Source organism: Lissotriton helveticus, chromosome 4_1 (assembly GCF_964261635.1).
Source record: "Lissotriton helveticus chromosome 4_1, aLisHel1.1, whole genome shotgun sequence".
Taxonomy (NCBI): Eukaryota; Metazoa; Chordata; class Amphibia; order Caudata; family Salamandridae; genus Lissotriton; species Lissotriton helveticus.
In genome coordinates this window covers 1707727503-1707747111 of record NC_136063.1, presented here as the reverse complement: position 1 = coordinate 1707747111, position 19609 = coordinate 1707727503, and the positions used below count along the sequence as shown (strand labels likewise).

Sequence of the window (19609 nt, the reverse complement as noted above, 5' to 3'; positions counted from 1 at the left end):
AATTTTTTGTTCATGAATCATAGTGTACTGGATATTTAAACGTATATGTAAGCTAATTATTTTAGTTCTGTAGAATCCTGTATTAAATACATTTTTCTTTCAATAGGAAATTAAGGATTTGTAGTTCAAATATATGTCATTGTCGATGATGAAGCAAATTCAATTTGCAAAACATGTATTGGCACAGAAACATTTATGTGGGCATGAATATGTATTGTGAAACTCATATCAGCCATAAATTAACTAGAACAGAAATATCTTTGTGAGAAGGATGATGGATTGTGACCTGCATACTTATGATAAATAGATTAAATAGTTCACATGCAAACATCACAAAGGTTTTTTAATATTATTAATGGTAAACATTTGCCCAAATTGTATTTGTATGAATCTAAAAAGAGGTGTGGTGATTATCAATCACCCAAGGCACAGTTCTGGCAAATAAACAGGCCTTGTACAATGTTGGTAAAAGTTTGTATTACCCACAACATTCTCTTTCCCTATTTCCTCACTAGCTAGGCTTTGAACTTGTAACAGTCCATATGAGCCACTTGACGTTTACATTTCTTTTTTCTTGTTGTCTGTTGTGTCCACTTTATGCTCAACACATTTATTAATTACCTTTTTGGTGTAAATTGAGTGAATTTTACACAAAAAGCACTGTGATTGGAATAGACCATGGACCATTGTAAGGTAGAAGCAGTAATAACAAAATAAGTATTGGCAAAGCCGATAGATTGCACCTCCAGAAGATGATTGCCAGCCTATCTATTTGTGCATGAATCATAACACATAAGCATACATTGGTTGTGACACTTTGCGTGCTTGTGTTTACATGATGCACATCTTGTGAATAATTCCAACAGGGCTGCCATGTGCACACTTGTAACTACCAAAAACAATTGCCAATACTGCTACTGTTTATTGAACCTAATCCAAGAAGATATAAGAACTACTCATCACTATATCCTCAAGCTCTGAATTGTTTTTTATTTTGTCGCTTTATTTCATTTTTTAGAAAACGCTTTTTTGTATATACAAAATACATTTCATGACAACCCACAAATTAACTGTACATAATACCACAAAGTACAACACAATCACATCCACCATTCTTCTCCAAACATACTGCATTCATACTCATACCCAATAATCCTTCATACACAATAAACCAAACAAGAAATTACAAGTACAAAGGAACTTTTTCCCACGAAATACAAATATATACATTTATATACATTTCTAGCATTCAAATGAACTTTGTCAGGTTTGTACTAATCCTTCTATTGAATAAAGCTAGTCCGTTTTGAACAAAAAATTGGGTTTGGTTTATCCTAAGGACTATGCGTTTCAAACCCCTCTGATTCTGGGGGTTCTCATCAGGACCAAACATTCACTCTATGTGAAGTCAACACACAGTGTTCCCACTAGTGACACAAGTTTGTGGGTGATGGTTTGCAAAAGCGCCGGATCAGGCGGCTGAGCTGGTGCAAGTGAACTCTCTTCACTCTCGTCGCCGCGTGCTCAGTCTCCGCGGGGCAACGAAATTGCATATCTTCTAATTTGTTATTAATCGCCAGGAACTGGGAGAGAGTCTTGCTGACCAGACGCTCCATTGTCTTCATTGGATAGGGAAAAGAGAAATGGGTCTGTAGCTTTTCTGACATGCTGGATCAAGCGTGGCTTTTTTCAAGAGAGGTATTATTATCGCTTGTTTCCAGCAGGTTTGTCCCAGCCCACTACTCAATGGTTGACTGCAGATCATACAAAGTGCAAGGAAGAGTTCAGATCCTAGTTCTTTCCATATTTTATGAGGTATTGGATTCATACGAGAGCCTGAAGAAACACTTTGGGATGCATTATTAAAGACCTCCACGGTTGGTGTCTCAAAGTAATCTAAACAGATCACCTGATCTAAGGGCTTAGCCCCACCTGCACACCCCTCCTTTTGGTTTGGAAATGGCCACTTGGCCACACCGCTAGTGTCTTCATTGTGGGCAGTGTTTTGCCGTTTCAGCCCACCAATGATTTTATTAATCTTGCCCTCAAAATAGGTCGCTAACCTATCGCAGAGATTTTGTGTAGGAAGAATCTTATTTTTTCTACAGTCTGGATTCGCAATATCATTCACAATTCTAAAACCACTCCTAGTACTGTTGGGTAGCTTCAAAATGATATCTGCAAAATACTCTGCTTTAGCAGTGGAGATCTCCTTTTTATACTCAGCTATTTTCATCTTCCAAGCAATCCTACCCATAACTTCATATACCTTTCTCCACTTCAGTTCAGCCTGCTTACAGCCAATTTTCAATATCCTTAATTAGTCATTATACCAAGGGGCTGAAGGTCTACCTGTTTTTTTGAGATTTTTTAAGGGGGCTATCTTATCAAGCTTATTGCTCTTTTCATTTGGTATGCTTTTTCTACCTTTTTTGTAATCATTATTTATATTTATTTTAATTTTTGATTTTTATATCTCACTTTTTTAGGGGCGAACATCATCTAATGCATAAAATTGATTTTTGGCCCTCTGTGATGTTGATATTGATAGAAATTGATTCTCTGATTTTTGATACCCTTGTACATATCTATTGCAGAATTCTATGTTGGATGCTCAATCAATTAATGTGTTGTCCTGATGATGCCCATTTAATTTATATTTGGTAGAAAAGCAGTCGACGCTTACCTTTGGCACCTATTCAAGAGGATGCATTAATTGCCATCTCTGGTTTTGCGTCTTATCCAATCAGTGTTTTTGCCTCTGCCATTGCCTTTCTGTTTACACTTGTTATTGTATGAACTGATTTTGGTTTTGTGTAAATGTGAGACACCGTCAGTTAAAATGTGTATTCTATTTTATTGTCTTATAGTCTGTGTTCTTAGTAAAAAGTGTATATATAATGTGTATGGGTATCATTGTTTTTTTTTGTTTTCTGTGAAAACAAATCTTTTCTCTTGTGTTGCATTATATTTATGTGCTGTATAAATATGTACTTGAACCACTGTTAGTATTATAGCAAACAGTAGCAGCTCCCGAGTGTTGCCAGGAATCCTTGAACAGCAGTCCGTGAAGAGCTGATCTGAGGGAGAGCAGTGAAAAGGAAAAAAACAGCTACCACACAACTATGCCAGGAGGTGTGAATTTAACTCTCCTGTTGGCTACAGTATGAAAAAGGGATAGTTTATTTACAGGAAGGAAGCACCCTTGGGGAAACTCAAGGAAGATCACCATGCTTCATTTTAGTAGCAAAGCCCTTGGAACATTACTGGGTGCTTCCCGCTTGTCTGATGCCTGTGTTTGTTGGGAGCAGTGCATGGGAAGAACCCAGCACAAAGGACCACACTCACACTGACACTGATAGCACAGGAAAGAAGGAAGCTGGCTTCTGTGCTGATTCATAAGAGCTGTACAGGCATGGAAAACAGCAGGGACCTTGAGGGCTATGGACTCCCTAGTTGACCCTACCGTAAGCGTTGCTGATGTCCCTCCTGGTCTTAGGCCAAACAGATGAATGAAGAAGAGACACATGCGCCTAAGCTTGCATTTTTATACCAAATGGAGCCCTAAATCATGACCTGTCACTGCATCGGACATAGAGCCACGGACTTTGAAAAATAGTTACACCTCATAAAGGATGGGGCTCCAGGAGGAATAGTAGGAGCTTTGCTGTCTTATCAGAGGCCACCCAGGGTCCGTGGTGAACCCCCTATTTCCTACAAATTCCTTGCCTTATGATTTTGGTGGTCAGTGGCCTGGGGAGTTTTTGACAGGATAATAAGCACTGATGGAGTTCAGGACATTGTATTTATGGCTCTGAAGTGTGTGTACATATGTTTGTCTTGAGGCTCTGTCTGTTTTGCAGTAAGCGTACAGGTAGACAACAGGCTCATGCACAACTTATTATTTTCATCAGCTGAAACGTTATTGGCTGTTGGAACTCGTATGTTCTGGTTGGCTGCAGTTGTGCCTAAGCCAGGAGGAACCTACCACTCCTGTCAGAGTTAGGTGATTACAATCACTGTATAACCTGCTCTCACTGTTGGGTAGCTTGGCACTGGGCAGTAAGTATTATCAGAGAGGCAATGTGTAAAGCCTTGGCACAGTACTCTGAGACAATAAATACACTGAACATCACAAAAGTGACTACATACATGGTGTATGTAAATAAAGATTGTACTGAACTCACACATTAATTAACACAACAGGAATATCATGTATTTCTGGGCATAAATCACACCTGTAAAAATTACTAACATCCTAGGCCAACAGTGTTAAAATAATATCAGTAATATGCAACCTGGGAAAAATCCTATTTTACCCCAGCACACTTATGCAGTGCAGTACGTTGTCAGAACTGTGCCCACCCTGGTGAATAACACAATTCAAATCCACCATTTCTATGATGCATCCCAGGTCACAATGATACCAGGAATGTGTACACACAGGAATTTTATAACACTTTCCTGCAGCACCGCAGACCAAGGCCATACTGGTAAAGCCAATGTCAAAATGGAGTATTCTTTAGGTAAGGAAACAAACAAGTAAAACAACGCCGCTGCGTGGTGCAAATATTAGCAGGCTGTTCTCATGCAGCATACTGTCCCACACTCACACAGCACTGTAACGCCATTGCAAAGTAAATCTACAAATCTATATGAAGCACACTTGCACACAAATGCACTCAGCACCTTAATGTGGTGCAAAGGATATCCGGCAAGTCAGTTGATAATATGAATGTGAACCCCATGGCACAATCCCTCCCACACCTCTCGTGTGGGAGGGATTGTGCTCACAGGTTAGAGTCAGAAATCCCTACCACTTACTATACCAGTTTAAGGCCAGAGTCACACTTAGTCAGGGGCCTGGGGGAGAAGGTTGGAGTAACTATCAGAGTAAACAAGCAGCAGTCAACAAATGGGGGTTGGACATCACTTGGGAAGTTCAGCCACTTTATGCGGTGGAGAAATGGGCTTGTTCCAGTTCAACCGAGAGGTCCTTTAATTCACCTTCCGGCACCAGCCCAGTTCTGTGAAGCAAAAGGGGGGGGAGGGTCATCCAGTCTCTTGACCCACTTCCGATCGCTCTTGGATGTGTTCTCAGCCCAGTCACTTACTCTCAACCGTGGCCCGTGGAGGGAGTTGCGGTGGGGCGAAAGACGGGGCAGGGGAGGGTCAGGGTGGGGATGCTAAAAACCGGAGTATTGATAATTGGAGGTAAGTAAGCAACTTAATTAATAAAAAAAAAATCGTAAGGCGGGCTGCATCGCATTTTGCGATGCAGGGCGCGCAAACACGACTTTTTCGACCTTCTTAAAATCAGTTATAGCTGCTACAATCCCTTATCTCACCTCTTAGCGCCAATACGCCTCGCATTTGAGCGCTCTATAAAACTACATCATATAATATCATAACGTCTATGAGGTGATGATTCGAGACGCACCAGATAATTCTGTTACAAATAACCCATGGTCAATATCCCCATACCTCCCTGGAATCAGGCACAACATTTGGTGCGCGATGATACGAGTTGCAACAGACAATCTGGTCACAATCAAACCACAGTCAGGTTTGTCGTACCACCATGGAATGAGGCACAATGGCTGGTGCATGATAATACGAGTCGCAACAGACAATTGGGTCTCACACACAAAGTCACAAGTTCAGTAGTACTGCAAAAGGTAGAATGATGCCCTACTATGGATGCACCCTCCTTCTGAGGGTCGCAACCTCTGAATCGGACACCTCATGCAATGAGCATGCAGTCGGCATGTCACACGTGACATATGCAGCATCAATGACGATGCGGTCCACACTGAGCCCCGCAAATGGCGAATCCTTCACAACCAAGGGGATGCTTGTGCATGCTGAGGCCCCACAATGCACAGGCCACACTCTTTTGATGCAGGCATGGTTTAGGGGCTCCACAGAAGGCAATCTGGACTCCTGGCACAATACGTAGTTCCACCTTCAACCCACGCTGGAGTCAGGATCCAGCAGACTAAGTAGTCACTTGAAAGAGCACTGCTCTCCTCGTGAAACACATAAAAGGTGTACGTCCCTCACGGAAGGTCTTTGATATCCCTAAGACATCCACGAAGAACAGGGAAAGTCAACAGGCCCTTTGAGAGCACACTTCAGGGCACCACACTGCAGCAGGTAGTCACACAAGGCCAGCCACTTTTCAGGCAGGGTGCATGGTCCCAGTGCTGCGGCCCTCTAGCAGTCAATGTAGTACCTGCCCTGGGTATGTGGTATACCTCTTTATGGGGTACTCATAGGTACAGCACTTAAACTAATCAGGTAAACACCAATTTCTAGCATGAGCAGGAATGGCACATGCTCTTTCACACTGCATTCCAATGGGAAAGTGCCAGAGTCCTAAGACCACAAAATGAGAATCAGATAAAACCAGGAGGAACAAAGCAGAAGGTTTTTGACAAATCCTCTATGAAGGGTCATGTTCAACAGGCACTAACTGTAAGATATTGCATATTTAGTTGAATCTTACTGAAAGATATTACATTTATGTGAGGTTTTCAATGGTGATTGAATCAATTGTTAGGTTTATTTTCTTACCCTAATTAATGAACTGACACCTCAAAAAAGGCAGTAGCCTAGCGCTGGGAGGCCTCCTGGCAGCCATGCCTCCTGGTAGCCATGCACTCTACAAATGCTCCTTTCATTTCATTATAGTAGGCCCTGACTTTTATTATTGCTACCCATTATATTGTGTTAGGCAATAGTGGATTGCGATTTTATGGTTCAGGATGTGCTGGCGTGCAGACCGTTGGAGGCACCTCCAATGTAGTGGTTATAGGGTATGTTTAAGGTTTACATGATTTGTGGGGCCATTTTTAGTGTGTAGATAGTTCCATTGGTTGCGAGGTTTTGATGCTGTCACCATGTGTATTTGCACCTGACATTTTTGTAAATATTTGTTATGTGTGCACACTATGGGGCCGATTTTGATGCTGTCGGAAATGGCTGTAGGAATATGACTTTGCCCCCCCCTGCAGGGCCCCCATGGGTGCAAGGCCTTCAGATGGTGTCCTAGGGGGCACCTATGGTGCCCCTCAGTTGATCCCTGCACCCGGTGGTAGGCACCTTGAGGTGCTTGCCACCGGGTGCAGGAATGAACTGCACCTCCACTCTTTACAATGAGAGCATTAATTCTGGAATGTGACTGAACAGTGGGAGTGGCTGGGTTGGGACCAACGCAGGAGGTCATTCAGGCCCTGTTCCCTAACAATGTCGGATGGACTCAGGTCCGTCGGCCCTATATGTAAGAAAGCACTTTTCCTTTATATCAGAAAAGGTACTGACTGGCCAGCAAATGTTGTTGTGTTGCTGAGTTTCTAGCCCACATCACCTCCCCCGAGAAAACCTTGGACTAGTCTGCCTTACTACCCTGACAATCAAGTATTATTAGACAGAAGTGCTTGGTTCCACTTAGGGGTTCTGCAGTACGGAGGCCCTGACACGAGTTGTAAAAATCCCCATTACATTTGGGACTCAGTTCCGCATGTCTTCTGTAGCACCCTCCGACCCAGATTCCTGACATCAGTCTATAATAATTGCTGTTTATTGTTGTCAATAATTTTCACCACAAACTTGTATTGTAATAGAAAATATACATGAGTAATTGAACACAGACATATACTCATTGTAGTTTAAAAGTTTAAAAATTAAAGACACATATAGACTTTCATGCGGTCAAGCAAAATGTAATTTAGGTAAGTAACCACGGAATGTATGTAAAAGTAAATGAACCATAGGTTTCAAATAAAACACAGAAAAAATATCACTTTGTAGGAAGCACATATTTACACGTCTCCATGCACTGAACTTCAGGAGTACTGCATGAAGTATTTATTCATTTATGCTTGTCTTCCCATGATTGTTGATTCCTCCAAATGTCAGTGGAGGTGATGTCCAGCTCCACTCCTGTCTACTTGAGAAAACACTTTACTTACACCCCATCCATTTTTGTGTGTGTTCTCTACCCTTTTAAGTGCAGGCAAGGGATTTACTGGAGTTTCCCATTATCTTTTGGGAGGGTTGTATTTGATACAGAATTGAACCTAAAGCCCATCTTACATATTGCCCCACAATCACAAATTCTGTTGTGCCGTTTGATTTGATTCTCTTTGATCCAGGGGATTACAGTACTAGGCGTAACTGTTTAAGGAAAAAGTGTGTGAGCATATGGGTGCCTTGGACACAAACATAGATCACTATCATGTAGACCTCCTCTACATTTGGTTGTTATATTGTTTTTTGGGATTTGTATAAATGTATAATGCTACGGTTCACATGAAGAAATCTATGTGCCTATCCAACAAAAGACTGTCACATCCAACATGTGGGTCCATATATGAAAAAACTGAAGATCTGAACTTGTGCAGATGTGTAAACCTAGGTGTGTTTTTTTTTACACTTTTTATGTTTTGATTGCCACTTTGAATTTGTATGGGTGTATACAGCATATGTGAAGCAGGGGGATGTTAAGCTACCCACCGCACCTTGAGACCAAACCCATGGAGTTTGCATATGTCAGTGCGCATATCGCTTAGTCTTCCATTTTATTCCTATGTTGAACTAAATGTGTCTATTTCACAAGAGTATGACACCACTTCTTGCCCACATAGCAGCTTGCTTCTGTAATATATTATGTATCACAGCTGTGCTTTACAAATAGCTCACTGGCACATCATCACACAGTTGCAGAAATATAGATGGACATTACTAACTGCAATCAATAGAAATGTTACAGTTCCAATATTTTGTCCTAGGCAACATGCTTCATCAGTGAAGAATAAGATGAGAGATCGTCTTTCAAAGGTCATAGTAACATCATAGAGAAGGGCAGGTAGGAGAACCTCATCAGGTATATGTACATCATATGTTATACATATCCAGAGTGGATCTTAATGTCTCCCTAATGAGGGTATTTACCTTTCATATGTAAAGGCTATTGCCTATGAAATAATGTATATATACAGCCCAGAACTTAATACATATGGATCAGACGGGATTTATTCCCAACAGAATGATGTAATTGAATACAACTGTTTTAATACAAGCCCTTAATTCATATAACATTACCCAGACATCTGCAGTCATAATGATGGTAGACGCTGAAAAGACATTTGACCTAGTCAATTGGGATGGTCTTTTTTATGCCATTACTGAGTTTGGCTTCCCATCACAGTTTACCAACATGCTTTATAGAGTATACCATGGTGCACAGGCAAAGATTCTTATTAATCCAAACTTAGCAGGAGCGGTTAAAATAAATAGAGGGACCTGGCAGGGATGCACTCTTTCACCAGTGTGCTTTACTTTTTTTTATTGAACATTTAGCTATCAGTATTAGGGCTAATGGTGATATAGAGCCACCGATTTTGGGAATGTCTAAATTAAAGCTATTTACATAAAATATAGTACTTTATCTTAGGCCAGAAAAACAAAATCTTGATGAACAAATTTCAGAATTTGATAGTTTTCAAGCAATAGGGGGAATACAAAATCAACCACCGCAAGACCGAAATGCTTGTTTTTAATGCCCTGCATAGCACATTCTCTTTAAATCCCCAGCAACAGGTGACTCACAACCAACCAATTGTTATCTAGGGGTAAGAGTTGCAAATCAATATGAAGAACTTTTTAGACTGAATTACGAACCAATGTTGAGCAAAAGCAAGAAATCATTGGATAGATGGACATTTCTCCCTCTTACATTGAGAGCACGAGTTGCGTTGATCAAGATGTCTATTTTACCTTTGTTGATTTTTCTTTTTTCTAATATCTCGATTAAAATTAACAGGGCATATTTTAAGGAGCTAGAAACAATTCTCAGGTATTATATTTGGAATAAAAAGGCTCCTAGAGTTGCATTTTCAATACGCCTATTGTATATAAGCAAGGATGGATTGGCGCTACCCAACTTGTATTCCTAATATGAAGTAGTCATTTTAGATAGAACAGTGTGGATCTTTGATGCTGTAGGGACGCATGAAAAATATTTTCATTGAAAAAATGGTGCAGGAGGAGGGGTTTCAGATATTGGTATTTTTGAAGACTGCAAATTCTCAAAAAAGACAAGGTACAAGGCTCTTCAGGAATACTCTACCCGCCTTCAAACACTCTATGCCGCGAGGGGACAATCTGTGAGCTATAGATATTTGCAGTTAGATGAATGCCAGGCCCTGGGGTTACAAATTCCTAAAAATCATACAAGTTACTGGTATATGAATGGATTTAAAGAATTAGGACTTTTTTTGGAAGGATGCTGTATTATCTCCTGGCAGATTATCCAAGAAAGATGCGGCGATCATTGTAAACTATTCTATTTTGGATATCTTCAGATCATGCAATTTATAAAAATAATCAACGTGGTCCATCTATTTACAAACAATGACGGCACATTTTAAGACAAGAATGAGGGGGTTGAGAAATTGGTATAGGTCACTAAGGAGTCAACGGAATATATCTCGATGAACAGTTTTATAGGGAGGATATCCTTAACAACCCAGTGTACTTTTTCAGAAACAGAATGGCAGCCTATTTCTAATTAGGGAACACGGCTCTAAGAGCTGCAAACTTCAAGAGAATTTCTTCTTTAGCTCGCTGCATGGCTTACTTTATCCCTAGAGCCCTGTCAAAGATGTTTCCTGAGATGGAAGACCATTGTCTTCGATGTAACGAGGTTGGAAGTGGAGATTGGTGGAATATTTTTTATTACTTGTCCTGGGATAAAATTGTTTTGGGAACAAGTGCTTGATGCCTTTAGCAGAGTGCTAAACATTCAGATACATCTCGATGTAGGTGTAGCACTCTTTGGGCTTAGTACTAAAAGGCAATCTCAACTTTTGGTTAAAGATGCTGTTGTGTTTATAACTATTACGCCTTCAGGTGCTCACTCCATGATCCTCCAGAATTTTGGGTCTTACAGAGCACCAAGTTACCAGGAATGGTATCATAAAATGATTCAAACTCAAAAATTTGAGAAAGCATATGCTAGTATGGTCAGGGGTCTTAAAAGATTCACTGCTTCCTGGCAATTTATGACAAAGATCTAGAAATTTACGATAAGACTTTCTCATCTACATACAAGCACTTTATGGGACATATTCGTATGGAAACTACAACTGCTAAATTCCTCATTTTTGCACTTTAAATATTACATATCCAATGTTTCAACTCATGCACTCTAGCAGTTTCTAGATATACCTAGGATTAGCTGTAGTATTGAAATTACGGATGTAAAAGTTTGTTTTGGGGTGCAATAGGACTCTCTCCTTTACATACAAGCACTTTATAGGACATAATCGGAAGGAATTGATGGCTGCTAAATACCTCATCTTTGCATTTTAAGTATCACATATCCAATGTCTGCACTCATGCACTCTCACACTTTCTAGACATACCTACGATTAGCTGCACTATTGAAATTATAATGATCTAAAAGAATTTATTGGATTGTGGAACTTAAAAATATGTTCCTATACCGCTTAATAGGGGTGAAGCCACCAAGATACTAAGCATAAGGAAGAATTATTGATTAATTGAATACAAACATTTACTTCATTCTAAACCCAACTGGTTTATGTTATTGTGTATATGATTCTGCTATTTTTATAGAAATATCGGGATAAGTCTCTCGTTTAAGCTGAAACAACCCTGACAAATTTGATATATCTGGTTTATATGCTTATTTAAAAAATTGAAAAAAGAAAAGTATTTGGATCGTTAACTTCTGTCATTTCTGTGGGGTTCTAGAACTACAGTGTAACTAATTACAATAGGCTCTGAAAATAAATAGGTTTATACTTATAATTGTTGCACATTTATTTATTTATTTTATTTTAAGGTTTTATAGAGCGCGTAGTAACCCTAGAGCATCCCAGCGCTAGAACCAGAACTCAGGAGAGGTCAGAATCGAAGGGGGGGGATTTAAGGAAAGAGAAAGGTTTTCAAGGCCTTCCTGAATTGGAGAAGATTAGGTTCAGTTCTCAGTCTCCGAGGAAGGTTGTTCCAGTGTTTGGCCGTGTGGACCGAGAAGAGGCGTCCTCCGGACCGGGCCTTTTTGACTCTGGGAACAGTGATGAAGTTCTCTCCGCCTGAGCGGAGGACCCTACTCGCATTGTAAGGAATGATGAAATCCTTGAGGATGGGTGGGCCTTTGTCATGGAGGGTCTTATGGGCCAGACAGAGGGCCTTGAAAGCCACCCTTTCTCTGACTGGGAGCCAATGCAGGAGCTTCAAGGCTGGCTTTGCCGAGGATCTGGCGGGGGTGTCGGTAAGTAGGCGGGCCGCGGCGTTTTCGACTTTCTGCAGGGTATTGAGGGTGGCTTCGGGGGCACCCAGGTAGATTGCGTTGCAGTAGTCCAGCCTCGCCATAATGAGGCCCTGAATCAGGAGTTTCTTGGAGGTAGCGGGGAGCAGGGGGAAGACCTTTCTGCAGGCCCTGAGGAGTCCGAAGCAGATTCCTGCAGTTTTTTTGGCCTGTGATCTGAAGCTCAGGTCCTTTTCGAGCCATACGCCCAGGCTCTTGACCTCTTCCTTCGGTGTAGGGGGGTCACCTAGACAGACGGGCCAGATGTCAGGTGGCAGGGAGGGCTCTTTATGTCCGAGCAGCAGGATCTCGGTCTTGGACCCGTTCAGTTTCAGTGCCGAGGAGTTCATCCAGTTATGAATTTCCGAGAGACAGCTGTGAAGGTCGGGTGGGGATTGGTGCGGGTGTGAGAGGGTTACCACCAGCTGGGTGTCGTCGGCGTAGTTGATAATCGAGACGCCGAACGGGTTGACCAGTTTCTCCAGCGGGGACATATACACGTTAAATAACGTAGGGCTAAGGGATGAGCCCTGCGGTACTCCACAACGGAGGGGGATTGCGGGGGAGTGGCTGTCATTCTCCCAGACTTGGAAGGAGCGTCCGTCTAGGAAAGATTTTAGCCACTTCAAGGCCGTGCCCCTTACTCCGATGTCTCCCAGTCGTTGGATTAGGGTGTGGTGGCTCACAGTGTCGAAGGCCGCACTGAGGTCCAGGAGGATCACTGCCACTGATCCTCCCGTGTCCAGAATGCTTCTGGCCTTCTCCACTGCTGCCAGGAGCGCGGTGTCAGTGCCCTGTCCTGGACGAAACCCTGTCTGGGAGGTCCCGAGTAGGTTGTTGCTCTCAAGGAATAATGATAGTTTTTTATTCACTAGCTTCTCCGTGATCTTGCTATTTCCTGGGAGGAGGGAGATAGGTCTGTAGTTGGCTAGGTCCAGGGGGTCTAGAGAGGGTTTCTTTAAAAGGCCTTTGACCACTGCCGCCTTCCAGCTAGGAGGGACTAGACCCTGCGAGAGGGAGGAATTAATGAGGGACGTGAGGGGGGGAGGATGGTGCTGGACACTTTTTTCAGAAACCGGAGGGGGGCGGGATCGCGAGGAGAGCCACTTTTAATTGTAGCCAATGTCGCGGCTACCTCTTCCGTAGACACTGGGCCAAAGGTGTCCAGAAAGGGTAGGTTGCCATCAGGGGAGTGAGGGCAGTAAATGGGGGATTTAGAAGGATCCCCGCCCAGGTTGTCAGCCGTGATTGGGGGTAGGTCCGCGAGAATTTTGGGGATTTTCTCGTCGAAGAAGGTGGCAAGTTTAATGCATTTGCTTTCCGCTGCTTTGGGGTCCAGAGGTTTTACTGGGGGGTCTGGGGCCTGGAGGAGTTCCTTAAGGACGGCAAAGGTTTCATGTGCCGAGCAGGAGGCGTTTTTAATTCTATCTTCGTAGAAGGCGCTTTTAGTATTGAGGAGTTCCGTTTTATAGGATTTTAAAGAGGCCCGAAATATATCTTTTTTGTCTGCCTTTTTATCTTTCCTCCATAAGCGTTCGTTCCTCTTACATTCCTTCCGTAGTAAGTTTAATTCGGGGGTGTACCAGGGGGAAGGGGTGACTCTCTTGGTACGTTTGAGGGTGCTGGATTTCGGGAGGATGTCGTCCAGAGATTGGGAGATCCATGTGTTAAATTTGGTGTCAGCAGTGATAGTGTCTTGAGAGGGGGGAGGGGTATCTTCACTTAGTTTAGCTGCCCATTCCTCTGGGACCAGTTTATGCCAGCGTCTAATAAGGGTTCTGAATTGAGGAGGTTGAGGTGGAGGGATGTTAATGTGCCATTCGAAGGGGACCAGGAAGTGGTCGGTCCAAGGGAGGGGGACGTGGGGGCGAGTGCTCAGATCTTGGATGTTAGTGAATATGGGATCGAGTAGCTGTCCTTTGTCGTGAGTCGCCTGTGCGTTTTTTAGGCCGAGGCCCATAGAGGAAAGATCTTGGAGGAGTTCTACAGCCTGTTTGTCGACCGGGTCCAGGAAGTGGATATTGAGGTCCCCCAGTAGGAGATAGTTGGAGGAAGTCGTGCAATCCATGGTGATGTGGTCAGTGAGTTTGCTAGGAAAATCGGTGAGTTGGCCAGGGGGGCGATATACAAGCATTCCCGACAGGGATGTTACTGGGGAGATTTGGATGGAGAAGTGGCAGCTTTCACAACCTTTGATGTTACCATCCGAGATTCTACAGGAGAACACGTCCTTAGATATTATGGCTAGGCCGCCTCCTCTACCAACTGGTCTATTCAATGAGCAGATTTGATAGCCCGGAGGGAGTGCTAGGACTATATCAGGGCCATTGTTGTGAGTGAGCCATGTTTCAGTGAGAAACAGAATGTCCATAGCGTGGTTTAGAATCAAGAGGTTAATTTCATGCGCATGTTTAGCGAGCGATCTGCAGTTAAGGAGGCCTAGTTGTAGTCCGCCTGGTGCCGAGTCTGTGCCAGGAGGGTTGCAGAAACTGCAGCCGGTAAAAGGATTGTCGCCCGAATAGGTGTAATTGCAGAGGGGGGGTTTTTGTGTGTTCAGGGCCAGGAGCCTGTCCCGGGTGTAGTTCGGGCATTTCGTGACAGAAATGGGCAGAGTAACTGGGCCCGGGTCCGGCTGGGCCCGGACGGGCCCAGACGGGCTTGCCTTTGGCACGCCTTTGGCGCGCTGACGGCACGCCCGCTGCGCCCGTCCGCTGCGCGTCCGAATGCGGCACATGATTTTATACCGACAGGGGGGGCGTGGCCAAAAGTAGTGGGCGTGGCCTGTAATCAGGCTCACTCGCTAATGGCGGTGAAGGAGACTTTTCTTCCCCGTGGCAGCGTTTAGGTCGGCTGCACGGGTGTTTTCAGAGTCTAGGTGAGTGCCCCTGACAGGTTAGTGGGAGGTGTACAAATTCTAAAATCAATTTACACACACTTTAAAAAAAACATACAATTTTTCAAACAATTTTTCAGCAGAGCTCCCGGCTGTGCCTCAGGAGTATAGGTTCTGAGAGAGACTGGGCGTCGGTGCTTTAAGTAGTCAAGGGGGCGTGACCAAAAGTAGTGGGCGTGGCCTGTAATCAGGCTCACTCGCTAATGGCGGTGAAGGAGACTTTTCTTCCCCGTGGCAGCGTTTAGGTCGGCTGCACTGGTGTTTTCAGAGTCTAGGTGAGTGCCCCTGACAGGTTAGTGGGAGGTGTACAAATTCTAAAATCAAATTACACACACTTTAAAAAAAACATACAGAAACCATGAGGCCTCAATCTTACAGCATATATGACGGTTGCAGAAAGTGTGGTTCAAGCTTCTTTAATATTTTAGGTTCATATATACAGAGTATCAGACGTATTTTACAATATTTGCAGTTGATAGGACAAGTATGCACCATCAGATGTCAAAGTGCTGATGTTAAGCAATAACCAGGACCCTAGACATTCAGTCTGTGACTGCAAGTTAGCCTCCCAATAACCCATAGAATTGCTAGTACGCATGACTGAGCAGTGAAACCCTACCTCATGGGGGGCTAGGGGGTGATAATTATGAACCTGGGTAAAGAGCAGCACAATTATTAACAGTTGGGATGAATAAACAGCTTGCCTGTTGGGTTGCATTTAAAATATATATTTTTTAATAATAACTCAAAAAGAAATGTTTTACAGAGTGGAGTCCCCTTAACAGGCAGAGTCACGACTCATCTCACTTGCACTCCCAGCAAAGCATTCATGAGATAGAACTCCTCTGATCTTGTTGAAGAAAGTCTCTAGACTTTGTGTCCATGTCTTTCGACTGCTTGCACTCAATAGGGGCTTACATGCATTCAAGGTTAGTAGTAATGGTATCACAAGGGAGCAGACATTCAGTGGGGGTTTGAGGCTTGTACCCATGCAAGAGGAAACAGACATACCTCAACTCCTTCTGGAAGTACAACAGTAGTAGGGTTCATGCAGATCTGGCTCAAAGACATTGGTCAATAAGCTGAAGGGAAGTTCCAGGTTATAATTCCACAGTCTTGGTAGTTGTCCAGCAGGGAATCAGAGTTGGTACATTATTTACAGACTCGAAATCCAACAAACTAAGGGCCGTAATTATAAAAGAGTTGCATTGCCCTAAAGCCATGCAATGAGGAGCAAGAGCTACGCAACTCTTAAGTTTGATTTTTTAATCCAAGCAAGGCCACCTTGCATGACTTGGTGAATCTAGAGTAACGTGACTCAGTGCAAATCGTTACTCCGCCCCAGGGAGACATTCCATGGGTGCAGCTTGGGTGTTCCCACGCATCGACCCATGAATTTTGGTGCATTCCCAGAATTACCATTACAGGTTGACCTGGGAATGCGTCAAAATGCTACGCCTCCTCAGGTGAAGCTTAGCAAGGAGAAATATCTTTATATCTCCTTGTTAATTCCTCTTTCTATGTGTGCTGAATTCTGTGTCACAGGATTGTTATTGTGCAGGAAAGTATTATTTCCTGCACAAAACAATCCTGCTTTCAATCACAGACACCCTTGCCCCATGGTGCAAGGGTTCTTGCAATGGTGCTATGCAGCACATTGTGTGCTAGTGCTGGGAAATGACAGGAAGGCACCTTTCATTGTTGAGAATGGCACATTCCTGCTCTTCCCCTATCAGGAGACTTGCTGTGTGGCATGAATAATTGTTAATACCAATTACAAAAAACAGGTTTCTGGAAGGGCAAACCCTTGATCTCATCCCAGAATGCACTTTAGTGTCACTACATATATGCAGCTTCTATATACAAACTTTAGTGCACTGCTCTGATGTGAACTCTTGTACATTTCCCTGGTTACCCAAAGGGAAGGAGAAGAAGAAGAGTGTGTGATGGAACTGTCCTTCTTCACCACTATGTACTGCACCAATCCTACACCTTACAACTGTCATTGTCACAAATGGCTAAGAGCAACCCTAATTACAGGTCTGCAGCTAGTGATCCTTAACAGCCTCCTGTTTGCACCTGCTTTTATGGTCACCTTTAATATTCCAAATACCTTGCACAGAATTGTTGCAAACAATTTCAAACATGTAAAAATTAAACACAAACAAGGTAATGTCTGTCCTTTGGCCACTGGACATAATGAACATGTGCCATTAGGCATCATTCCTGAGTGCAGCAGTCAGACATGGGCTGTACAGATTACAGATGTGATTGAGAAAGGGATTTGAGGTGGAGGCTAAATGGATGGTTCCTGCCATTCAGGGTACCCCAGTGTGGCCCTGAATATGCACCAAATATGTAATTGAAGGGTTCATTAGAAGCAGGAGCTACAACCCTCTGCCAAAAAGAAAAACAGTAGGGGAGTCCGTGCTCAAAAAGAGAACAAGCTTGCAGGGAGTGCAGATGCTCAAATAGCCTTGGACATTACTTCCTACATCAAGAAAAGAATATAATCTTCAAATTGCAGTGTTTGATTCCTATCATCCTTATGCATATCTAGTCATGATGATTAAAGGCAGATATGCTGTGTGGAACCTGCCAATCATGTATACGTTGTACTGTGTAGCACTCAATGTAAATCCAAACATAACATAGTCACTCTATGGATGTAATGGGTATAATGAATTTTCATCCATATAAATATATTGTGTTTTCTACAATCTAGAATGCCATCATTGGTGTATAATTTCAGCCGGTGGTTTCTGGTGCTTGGCCCCAGCACTTAGTTGTCAATACGAGCAATTCTGATAGCTGCCACATAGTGGTGAAAGGAAGAGAACAACAGTTGTTTATTAATTTATTATACATTAAAAACAACTTATAGCTGCCACCAAGCGATTCTTCTGGCTTTGGGGGCGTGGAACAGTCTGAATTGTCACACTTGTAGCAGTGTGATGGTTAGTAGTTGTGTAGGTACTGTCGTTGGCAGCACTAGCAGTGGCACTGGATAGGGTAAGCTGTGGTGACCTCCTGAAGAGGGCCCTGGCCCTTTTTTTAATTAATTTTTTTACGAATTAAGCACTGCATCAAGTGTATAATAAAATACGGTATAGCATGCATATGGTCACTTTGCTCCTTCGAAGTTAATCATTAAGTCCTAAATATGTCAAAGGCAGCTTAGTCACTGCTCTCTATAAAACACAGACTTTGAGCAAGATTAGACAGCGTCTTTAAACGCACCAGTGTTGTTGTCGGCTGATATCCATGCTTAATGTGTTACAGTGTATTTGATTGCTTTCTTTAGCAAATAGTGTTACAGCGGATTTGTTTCTTTTCATTAGCAGATAGTGTTACAGCGGATTTGTTTATTTTTTATCAGATAGTGTTACAGTGGATTTGTTTCTTTTCTTTCCAGATACAGTAACAGAAGTGAAGACTGATATATATGTGACGAGCTTCGGTCCTGTTTCAGACACAGACATGGTAAGTACAGTCTGGGACAAGGTCAGGAACATTTAGTGGTGGCGCTGGCGGGATTGGGAAAGATGAACATTTCTGATGTCAGTGGAATTCAAAACTTTGACACTTTAAGCCGCTCTTGAAATCTGATACTAGACACACGAGAAAGGCTAGTGTATTTACTTTCTAATATATGGCTTGTGATTAAAAACATCCTTTAATTTTTTGACAAAAATGTACTGTACTATGCTACAATTTATTCAAATATGAAAAAATGTTTAGCATATGTTAACATATGTTTGTTGAAAATAAAATAAAAACATACTTGTGTTCTTAACTATTTTTAATTAATTAGGATTTTGCTGAAAGGCTACTGTGCAGTATATGGTCAAAGTAAGAGTTAGAGTAAAGTGTTGGAGTTAAAAGTGTTAGTGTTAAAGTGAGGGTTAGTATAAGTGGTGGACCTTGATATTTTTGCATTCTTCCTGCTATTTTGTTGACCTGTTTTGTGGGCTTCGGGACGCTGGTCACTTTACTACTGCTAAACAGTGCTAAAGTGCATATGCCCCATCCCAAACATGTCATGTAAATTAGTTTCTCCATGATTGGCATATTTGATTTACCAGTAAGTCCCTAGTACAGTGCACCATGTGTGCCCAGGTATTGTAAATCAAATGCTACCTGTGAGCTTGCAGCACTGATTGTGCCACCCACCCTACAAACATGTCTCAGGCCCGCCACTGCAGTGTCTGTGTGTGCAGTTTTAAACAGCCAATTCGACCTGGCAAGTACACCCTTTTGCCAGGCCCAAGGGCAGAGTGCAGTGTATTTAAAAGGTAGGACATGCACAGTTGAGCTTTACATGTTATGGTAGTGAAAAACTGCAAATTGTGTGTTTCACTACAGCAAGGCCTATCACT

General features: G+C 42.7%; 1 protein-coding gene across 1 annotated transcript in view; it reads left to right on the top strand.

Moving 5' to 3' along the window:
- The window catches only part of GABRA3 (gamma-aminobutyric acid type A receptor subunit alpha3), a 1474619-nt gene that overhangs the window by 517519 nt on the left and 937491 nt on the right, over positions 1–19609 (top strand). The window contains exon 4 of the mRNA XM_078685895.1: positions 18646–18713. Coding sequence (XP_078542021.1) covers positions 18646–18713 — 68 coding nt within the window. The remainder of the gene's footprint in view (positions 1–18645; positions 18714–19609) is intronic.